General features: G+C 38.4%; 1 protein-coding gene across 1 annotated transcript in view; it reads right to left on the bottom strand.

The window, feature by feature from the left end:
- LOC109840553 (DEAD-box ATP-dependent RNA helicase 14-like) overlaps window positions 1-9283 on the bottom strand; it is an 11356-nt gene extending 2073 nt beyond the window's left edge. The window contains exons 1-8 of the mRNA XM_020409241.1: window positions 9122-9283; window positions 8660-9006; window positions 6622-6729; window positions 4816-4884; window positions 3977-4246; window positions 3456-3806; window positions 3076-3353; window positions 11-219 (exon numbers count right to left, since the gene is read on the bottom strand). Of these exons, the coding sequence (XP_020264830.1) occupies window positions 11-219; window positions 3076-3353; window positions 3456-3806; window positions 3977-4246; window positions 4816-4884; window positions 6622-6729; window positions 8660-8926 (1552 nt within the window). The 5' untranslated portion in view covers window positions 8927-9006; window positions 9122-9283. The remainder of the gene's footprint in view (window positions 1-10; window positions 220-3075; window positions 3354-3455; window positions 3807-3976; window positions 4247-4815; window positions 4885-6621; window positions 6730-8659; window positions 9007-9121) is intronic.

Genomic DNA, 11115 nt, shown 5'->3' with positions numbered 1-11115 from the left:
GACCTGCCACCATACCCACCATATGATACCATTTCACGTAGCTCAGGAGGAACTCGTTGATCTGCCCCTTCCAAAACTTTGACAAGCTCGCGAGCATACTTCGAATCCTGATCACTGAAAAATGTATAGGCCACTCCAGTGGCACCTGCCCTACCTGTCCTCCCAATTCGATGAACATAGTCCTCTACACCAGTTGGGAAGTCATAGTTGATGACAACCCTGCATGCCAGGAGATTGGTATTATGAAATTGTAAAATAAGGATACTGAACTCATCTTACATTATCTCAAGAGACTAGCCTTTCGCATCAAAAGAAAATTGGTTTTGAACACTATTCAGAGTTTTAGAGTTCTGTCAAGGGATTAATATGCAACTGCTAATCTTCTATGAGGCGGTCACAGAATACCTATCTAAGACAATTATAAACAAGTAAATCCCTATGATACACCCATGAGATGTGAACGTGCAATCAATGGGGTATATACGAACCCCATAATTCTGGCTTTTGCATGTTTAAGATCATATATGGGTTTTGTGCTAATTTCGCTATATTGGAAAACATATAGAAATTTGTTAAACTGCTTCATATACATTCCGAGAGAAGTAAACAATGAAACATAACAGCTGGACAAACTGGAAATGTATTCAAATAAATAAGACACCCAAAAAGGAGATCAAAAGTAGAACAAAGTTCTCAAGATATTCAGCCAGAGGAAGGACCTGAGAATCCATAAAGCTGTGGAGAACCAATCAAAAATCTCCAGCTTCCAACCATATAACTATCAAAAATCTAAAACAGTGCTTAGTTTCTGTTACCTCAATGCACCAGATTCAGATATACCAAAAGGAAGACAAAATTATAGCCTTCTCAAAGGAAAAACATTCATTGTGACCAGTTTATCCAAGCCAATGCATGATTACCAGACAAGAACTCCGAGAACAAAACAGGAAGCAAATTAAGAACTTTCAAATTTTAAAAACTAGACAGGTGACACCAAAATGCATATAAGATACCAGCTGGGCATGTTCATTTCATAATTCAAATCATACAAAGGGAAAATAAGGCCAAAGATTTATGCAATATGCAATCTATCATGTAACTTACACTGTCCTATTCCTTCGATTTTGTTTATGAGTTCCTGCAAGCAGGGTCATCGATGAAGTATATGTTTGTGACAAACTTTCTGATTAGTGATTGAATTTGGGCCTGATTAGCAATCTAAGCCGTCTTTGTCGGTAATTATATATGTTGATTGCAACTCGAGCCACTAATGAGGGATATAACCACCGGTGTCTGCAGTGTGCAATAAATAATTAGGAGGTAGAATATAGTTTTCATTACTAGAATTGGCCACGAGTTCAAAGTCCCGTGTCCTTTTGTAGATGTGCTGGAAGATCTGTTGGCACCTAATCTTTTCACTTTGGTCTGTTTTCCCTTGATACATTCAACACATACGTCGAAGTCCGAAAAATCAAGGGAATCCAAAATGCCATCAGACACAAGACGCTCAACTCTACCTTTTGAGATATGACCTAAGCGCTTATGCCATAATGTCGCCGAATTTTCCTTATTTAATTTACGCTTAGTACCACGTGATTCCACATGCAAGGATTCATTATAAGAAGCAATTGTATCGAGCAGATATAGGTTGTCATAAGTGCTTAAGTAACCGGTTCCCACAACATTTGAATTAAAAGATAAACTGAATTGACTGTTTCCAAATGAACAAGAATAACCTGATTTGTCCAATACAGAAACAGAAACCAAATTCCGTCTAAAAGACGGTACTACAAAAGTATCTTTTAAATCCAAATAATAACCAGTTCCTAACAACAACCTAAAGTGCCCAATTGCTTCCACATCTACCGATTGTCCGTCGCCCACAAAGATGTGTCTTTCAACATCACTTGGCTTTCGGTAGCTCATGCAACCCTGCATAGAAACACTTATGTGAGTAGTAGCACCAGAGTCTAACCACCAAGTGTTTCTAGGTACTGAAGCTAAATTAACCTCAGAACAGACCAAAGCAAGGAACGTACCCTTATTATCACGCCAGGCGTGATATTTTGTACAGTCCTTCTTTACATGTCCAGGCTTCTTACAGAAGAAACAACCCTGATTATCCTTATGTTGTTTCTTCTCAACTGGACCCTTAGCAGCTTCCTTATCATTCTTCCTTTTCTTGCCCTTATCCTTAGAGGCATAGGCCAAATGAGCACTTTCTGTCTTATCTTGCTTCAACCTGTCTTCTTCTTGCACACAGTATGAAATGAGCTCATTTAGAGTCCATTTCTCCTTTTGACAGTTATAACTGACCTTAAATTGGTTAAACTGTGCAGGAAGAGACAACAAAACCAGATGCACTAATAACTCGTCACAAAGATCGAGTTTAAGTGCCTTAAGCTTTGAAGCAATATGAGACATTTCCATAATGTACTCCCTGATATTTCCTTTGCCCTTATACTTCATTGAAATCAAGCGAGCTAAAAGCGTGCTTGTTTCTACCTTATCGTTTTTCGCAAAACGCTTCTCAATTTCGGCAAGGAAATCTTTAGCCTTAGTAATCCCTTCGGATTCTATGCCCCTGAAGGCTTCCGGAACGCCGCGCTTAATGATCATAAGACTCATGCGATTTGAACGCTCCCACTTCTCATACTCCTTCTTTGCATCAGAAGTGCTATCCGTATTGAAAGGTTGAGATTGTTCAGTTCTTAATGCATAGTCAAGATCCATGCAGCCAAGAACAATTAATATGTTCTCTTTCCAAACCTTGAAGTTTGTCCCATTTAGCATGGGAATGGAGTTGATGTTAGCAGAAATTGTTGCAGCAGATGCATTAGCAATGCTGAAATAAAACAAAAGAATGCTCACATCAATAACCATAATCAATAAAATTCAAATAATGACAATCCCTCAAATCATACAAAGGGAAAATAAGGCCAAAGATTTATGCAATATGCAATTATAAATGATAAACAAGACTAAAAGATCAACAAATTAAAAAGTTCTAACAAGGGCTGATAACTGCACAAGAATCAGATACATATTAACAAGAAACAGGTCATAGTAAATAACCTGATATCCTTTATGTCCAAGCCTCGAGCAGCAACATCAGTAGCTACAAGAATTGGAGAATTTCCAGTTCGAAAATCACCCAAAACCCTATCCCTCTCAGTCTGATTCTTATCACCATGAATAGCAGCAGCACCAAACTGACGAGTGAGAGTCCTTGCTAACTGATCGCACATCCTCTTTGTTGAGCAGAATATTATGACTTTGGAGCCTCGCTCTTGAGATCGTAGAATCTGTTCCAACCTTCTTTGTTTCTCAATAGGTTTTATCACTTCTACATACTGCATGCTCATCCAAGCAAAAGATATTGATGATCTAAGTAATCCAAATTGCAATAATAAATAAGATATAAACAGATCCTATAAGGCAATATCAATGCACACCTGGGTGATAGATTTATTGGCAACAAGCTCATCAATATTACCAATGTTAACTTGGGCAGGATGAACAAGTAAATCTGCAGCAATTTTACGAACTTCTTTTGGCCATGTAGCAGTGTACATAAGTGTCTGACGGCGAGCTGGTATCTCTTTAACAATTTTCCGTATCTGAGGCTCAAATCCCATGTCCAGCATACGATCAGCCTCATCAAGAACCAGATATGAAACTTGCCGGAGGTTTACTCTCCTCATCTCTAAAATGTCATTCAACCTTCCAGGGGTTGCAACTACAACATCCACCCCTCGATCTAAGTCTCTCAACTGGGGTCCCTTTGGAGCACCTCCATATACACACTTGAAAAAACGAATACAAAAGAGGAGTCAATATTAAAAAGAAGCAGCCAAAAATGAGCACCAGAGAATACTCAGGCAACAAACAGACTAAAAAAATTTATTCAACTTTCAGGTTCAGCAAAATCAAAGTAACGTGTCAAAAAAGCACAAAAAGATGAACAGAAACTAACCGTGCATGAAATTCCAGAGGACTTCCCGAACTTCGCAGCTTCATCTTGTATCTGCGTAGCCAGCTCCCTTGTTGGAGCCAGTACCAAAACTGTTGGGCCCATCCTCGGATTGTTGTTGAGGCGCTTAAGATGAATGAAGCCTGGAAGAAGGTACCCCAATGTTTTCCCTGAACCAGTTTTAGCAACGGCCACAATATCGCGACTCTGCAAAGCAATGGGCCATGACTGGGCCTGGATTGGAGTAGGAGAGGCGAAGCCTGCTCGCTGTACCTGAGGAAAAGCAAAAAAACCCGCAATCCCCGTGAAGAGTTATTATCTGTGTTGATCTCACAATTTCACTCTCTGACTCTCATTTTCTCTTAAATCTCGGAGTTATTTGGAGGATTAAGCTAATGCCAGAAGAGTCTCCCCCTTTGAAGACAGCTGCTTGCAGAAGCAAGCTAGAGCAGGAGACAAGTCCTTCATTTGGACCAAGTGGCAGCCTGAACCAAGTCACTCAAAGCTTGGCTTAACCCGGCAACAGGTGACTCGGAAAGGCCTTCTCAGTATTGGTCCACCATTAAGGGCACTCCAGCTATACATGCAAACCACCCCAAAGAGGGCAGCACTGCAGCAGAGTGTACGACATTAGCTCCTGCCCGGAGCGAATATCGCACCTACGACCAAAAGTACAGAATAGAAAGAAACATAAATGGCCATGAGACTAACTTGTAAACGAACACCCAGCAATCAGGAAATTCACATATACTATAGAAATTAGTTCATGATCATGGCAAAAGTATACAGGTAAGAAACAAAAGGGTCACAGGATATAGGAAAGGATAAAAGTTCTCACATACCTCTCTGAGAATCTCTGAGGGAAAACTGGTCTGCTCAAAAGTCATGTATGGAGGTGGAACATCATCCCCCTAAAAATTGTTAAAGCAAACCGAAAATGTCAGCAAGCACCAAAAAAAAAATCAAAATCATGAACTGCCAGCATATTCACAGGAAAAAAAACAATTTCCTTTCATCAAATCTTAGTAATAATAGTTAGCACATTATACAAGCTTCAGACAATCAAAGTAAAACAGAAAAACATATTTAAGTTGGTAGGAAAACCTAGAAAACTAACTTGCAGATTTATCAAGCCAGATTGTACTTACTTTCATCTGATTATTTAAAGGAAAGAACTGATCTAAAAATAAAATAAAACCAACTGAGGGAAGCACTGCAGAAAAGCACTGTAAAGGATAATAGTAATGAACATAATGAGACATCTCAACTAACATAACTCGAGGAAGAATAAAGTGAAAGAACATAAACTTCAAAGGACCATAGATCCCTAACTGTTCTTGCAAATTCTACCTCCACAGGACTGCAACATCATAACCTCAACATTTACTGTTTGACATAATAATCTATCTTTCATCTTGACCTTTCAACGAAAGATAACCATCAGTTAAAAACCAACATCAGGAATTACACAAGAGTTGCTGCAACTCTTTCATAACCTCAACATCAACTGATAAATATAATAATTAATCTTTCACCATTGTCTTTCAACGAAAGATAATCATCAGTTAAAAACCAACATCTGGAATTACACGACTACAGTTGATAGTATGCAGAAGCAACAGAACCCTAAGTAGGTATTTCAACTTCGCATTCAATTTACTGAACCCATTACCACTAAAGTAATGAAAATCTCACTGTTTTAAAAAACCTCCGCCTAGTCCGCTTAGACGTACGCCTAGGCTTAGGCGGTACCTAGGCCGCCTAATTAGCGCCTAACGCCTAGACGGTATTTAGGCTGCTCACCTAGATTTTACGAGCGTTTAGGGGAGCATTGTCTGCTTACGTGGATTGCACCTTGTAGGCATTGATTGTGATTTTATGTGTCGTAGCCTACACGTCCTCCAAACTCCATTAACCTTCAAATATGATTGTGATTTTATGTGTCGTAGCCTACACGTCCTCCAAACTCCATTAACCTTCAAATATGAACACCTCCACTACCTCCTCTCGTAGCCTACACGTCCTCCAAACTCCATTAACCTTCAAATATGAACACCTCCACTACCTCCTCCGACCTCATCGACCACCACTTAAATGAAGAAAGAAAAAAAAACGTCCAGAAACCGCTTAGGCGTCCGCCTAGGCGACTAAGCGCTGGGCGCCAAGTTCGACGCAAACATGGCCTACAATTAGATCTCCATGTTTATAATCTAACATCTTTTTTTATTTTATTCTATCTAATTTCTCCATCGAAAGAAAATAAGGATAATATTTTTCCTATCCTGAAATCAACTCCAGTCATTTTACATACTATCCTGTTGCATTACACTTTAACATAATCCAAGGCCTCCTCTTATCAATTCCTTTAGTCTGGGATGTTCATGCTCATACCAGCCCACAGAAATAAGCTGACTCTGTAGTCTTTAATTAGGTAGAAATAGAAATAGAAAATTCACAAAAGCTGCAACAGAAACAAGCATTTTTAACATGAACTGTTAATAACAGAGCTGAATCAAAATGTCTTGACTAGGCACACAATATCTAATAGAAAAGTCTGTTGCAACAGAATCAATACTCCCTCGGAATAGAAATATAAAATGATTTATGTTCAAAATTATTTATTAGTAAAAATAGTGTCAGATACGTACAATGATTGTTATTTCATGCTTGCGACGATAGGCTTCTGCGGATAAGCCTCCACCATCTGAAGATCCATGAGCTCTCGTGGATGAGCCGCTAAGTCGACCAACTTGATACTGAAAGTAGATGTACAACAGTCATCAGAAACTGATTAATAGTTAGAAATTAGACAGCAGAATTCCAATTGTCTATTCAATATTTCAATTACATTTCAAATACAACAAAGTTTTAGAAATTTTACTTTTCTGCTGAAATAAGGAAAATAGTCTACAATACATATGAGTTATGAAAGCATCAACAGCATTTCCGCTGCAAGCCGGTAATTCTTACATGTTATATTATTTCAATAAGATTTGTGCTTCCATTACATTTTTTTTATTCTCATTAAAAAGAACCCTTATGCTTACTTTACACCTTGTTTGGATGGAGGTTAATGGATGGAAGTTAAAGTGAAATTGAAATTTCACCTTGTTTGGGAGTCTTTTTGAAGGGTTAGAGGATGGAATGGAAAGTTAAATTTCCTTCCATTTTCCTCCCCTCCAATTTTGGGGGTAAGAGGATGGAATGAGAACCAATGTAAAATTTTACATATTAAAATCAATGTCTAAGATATACTCACATTCAATATGTACAGGTATTTATGTAACATTATAAATATTCACTTCACTTCCCTCCTCTTTATTAGATTCCCAAACAAGCAATGTTTTAAATGTCGGATGTCAGGTTCATGTCGGACAGCTAAAATTCATATCGAATAGCGAAAATCGAGGATATGTCGGGAGACATGAAAAAATATCGGATTACCATATCGGATGGTGTGCATATGTGTAATATAAATATCATAAATAAAATCTAAACAGACTTCAAAAATTCTATTGTTTAAACAAATAAAAAAGTAAATAATTTATGATGCTTAGGGTTGATGTTGAAGGAAAGAGGTGAGAAAATAGGACTCTGATATTAGCGGTTAGGAAGAGAGAAGATCGCCCAATATTGATGTCGAATGAATAGCTCATAGAAAAGACCGATGAGATGTCAAAGAAGAAGAGACAGAAGATGGGCGACGGACATTACTTCAGTCTTTTTTTCCCTTTCCCTTAACTTATCAGTTTTTGTCTTTAGAAGTAATATTAAAAAATCAAGAATTTAAACCCAAACCTGATTAGATAAAATTAACCAAAAAAATAAAAAAAATTAGTCAATTTTTCAGACTGAAAAATCAACTGACATAACCGACGTATCCGTCCGACATATCCGACATGTCCCTCGATATATCTGACATGAACCCTGAAAACACAATACACATTGAAAAACTCCATATCGTGTCGGTTGGCCCCTAAATCTGACATGTCGGCCGACATTTAAAACATTGCAAACAAGATAAATAAATTTACTTCTGTTCCCCTTACTAAACTCTCAAACAACATTTTATCTTTTCACTTCCAATCCCTACCTTCCCTTTTCATTATTTAACTTTCTGTGTCTTTCCTTATGCTGTGTTTGGGAGCTCACTAAGGGAAAGGAAGGAAAGGTAGAAAGGAAGGGAACTTGTCAATTTTCCCTTCCCCTCCTTTACCCCACAATTTAGGGTGTAAGATTTCCCCTCATTTCCCTCCTCTACCTCCCAATAAAACTCCCAAACAAGTTTAAACTCAAATTTCTCTTCCCCTTCCCTTCTCTACCCTCCATCCATCCCTTGTCTACCCTCCATCCAAACACAGTATTAGTAAACTCCCAAACAAAGCATTAGGAAACTGCTTTGCCCTCGATAAGTGGAGATGTAAACACAAAACAAAAGGAAAGGATGTGACGTTCCGTTCAAACTAAGTTACAATTTCAACATAATCATCACCAAACATATCAAGATAAGCAATGCTTTATTATGAAGCGAATGAGGGCGCAAGAAAAATGTGACACCTCGCCCAAATTTCCAATTAAACTAATCATAAACAATCAACATGCACTAAAAGACCCACATTTCCTAGTACAAATAGGCTAATAGCCAGACGATCTATGGAAGGCCAAAGAACTCAATAAAGGGACAACCTGATTGCTTCTTGATCGTCCATCCTCCTCGTAAGACTCCCCACGATGAACCGAGGAGCTCACCGACACCGAGGCCGGCTTCGCCGGAGCTGGCGGGCCCGTAATCTTATCTTTGACCGGCTTCTCGTACTGCGTGACATTGGTGACAGGGTTCCAGTAATAAAGATAGCCAGTGCTCCCATCAACCAAACCCTTCCAGGGCGCCGGCAGCGTGGGGTCCTCAGGGGCGTACCTCGGCCCGCTCCCATTCGAAGAAGCAGCAGGCATGATGATGAATCAAAACCCTAGTCTTCAAACTTTTGGCCCCAACCGGTGATTTCGAGGAAATACGGTCTTGGGTCCGAAATCTGTGATGAGAGGAAAAAGACCTAAATCTGATCAAATCGAGGCGGCGTTGAGAGAGAAAACCCTAGATCACAACGGATTTGAAGGTTAAAGATCTGAGATGGGATGAGAAATGACCTGGATTTGAGAATCGGAGCTAGAGATCTGAGATTGGGAGAAGACGAACCTAGGGTTTGAAGAGAATTGCGCCCCTCGCTCGCTCGCTCGCTCTCCCCCTCTCTCCCTAGATCTCTTTCTCGCTCTAAAAACGAGAGGCTGGGAAGTGGAGAGGGGGGCGCAGGTGCGGGAGAGGGAAACCTATTATTGCCTTTGGGCGGCTCGTCAGATTCCTGTCGCGTTGGTTCGGGTCGGTTTGATAATAAGAACCGGCTCAGTCACCTCCCCACCCACCCTAAACACGTTAATAATCAAGACGCGCATTTCATGCGTTCATCATATAAATAATTTGCAGATTAGCAGGTGTTTTATCGTGTTGAAGCATGAAAGAGAATAATGCGGTCTTCTTCTTGTTGTTCTTTTTTTTTTTTAATGTTTTCGCTAAGGGGGTGTTTGGTTCAATAGTGAGCAAGATTAGCTGATTAGGAATAGGGAACGGATGTTTTTTTATGGATTCCTATCTAATTCATATAAAAAAATTAAGACAAGTTTATGTTGTTATGGAATTATTTTTTTCCTCTTTCTATGTTTGTTTCATAGCATGTAAAAATGGAATCCAACTTTATAGAAACCCTCCAGTTCATATTCTTTAGTTTGATTTGGAATCAGAAAATTTTGAGATAAATGGTGAGAACACCTTAGGTGTTCTTACCACTCACTAGTGGACAAATTGTTTAAAAAAGAAGATTGGGTAATCTTACCAGTTTGCCAAAATTCAAAACCGAAAAAAAAAAACATTGTAGCAACGGCTAGTTTTAAGGCCTTGGAGACTATAAATTTGGATTGATGGCTCATGGTGCCAAATGTGTTCCTCATTCTTACCACTTTTTTAAAATTCTCATAGTTTGCAAGTTTCCTCCCCTCCATCAATATGATATCAAAAGAATGCCCTAAAATTTTTGAAGTTTGGTGCGATTGTAATCTCCGAACACCCATAAAAGTGTGCATGAATGGTAAAAATAAGGAGAGATGTTATTGGGGGTGTGCAAAATACCCAAATAAAGAATGCAATTTTTTCAAAACCGACAACAACAAAATCGCACAAATCGAGGCAACACAAGCTCATGAATGATATTCAAAACCGACAGCAACATTACCCAAACCAAAGGAGCTTCACAAGCTCCACCTGATAGCAACACAAAACGAGCGACACAAGCTCATGTATGACCATCAAAACCGACAGCAAAAAAACAAACCAAAGGAGCTTCACAAGCTCCACCTGACTGCAACAAAACCGCACAAACCGAGGCAACAAAAACTCATGTATGGCCATCAAAACTGAGAGCAAAAAAACCAAACCAAAGGAGCTTCTCTGTAATATATTTTTTTGATCTTTTCTTTCATCGTACAAGTTGAAATTGTCTTTAGCATGCATTCTCAGAAGACAAGTTATTATCGTGACCACAGAAGAATCAATTGTATTAGCACACATCCTCTTTAATTATTTTTCATCTACGCTATCCATCTACATCCATTACAAAATTAGCATATATTTAGAACTTAATATTCCACTTATTCAATATTAAAAATAATTAAATAACTAATATATATATTGAAATCTTTAAACAAAAATATAAATGAGATCCAAAAATCTATTTTTGTAATGAAATAACTAATTCATATATTATAATATTAAAATGAAATTACTAATTCATATATTAAATAACCAATTTATAATCATCCATGATCAACTATGACAAATAACTGAAGCAACAAAGCTCTAAATTATCAAACATCCAAACAAATCAACCATGACAAATAATTATCCATGATCATATATTAATTTTTGTAAAAAAATGAGTTATAGATTTATACCTTCAACTGCCAAGGGGGTAATTCAGGGCTGAAATTTTCAGCAACAAACGAAAGCAACCAACTGAGGCAACCAACCAATAATTGAAGCTCGAAATCAAACCCACCGACAACAACCTGCTGAAGCAACAAACATCGAATAA

The sequence above is a fragment of the Asparagus officinalis genome, chromosome 5, assembly GCF_001876935.1.
Source record: "Asparagus officinalis chromosome 5, Aspof.V1, whole genome shotgun sequence".
Classification (NCBI taxonomy): domain Eukaryota; kingdom Viridiplantae; phylum Streptophyta; class Magnoliopsida; order Asparagales; family Asparagaceae; genus Asparagus; species Asparagus officinalis.
This window is presented reverse-complemented; position numbering and strand designations above follow the sequence as displayed.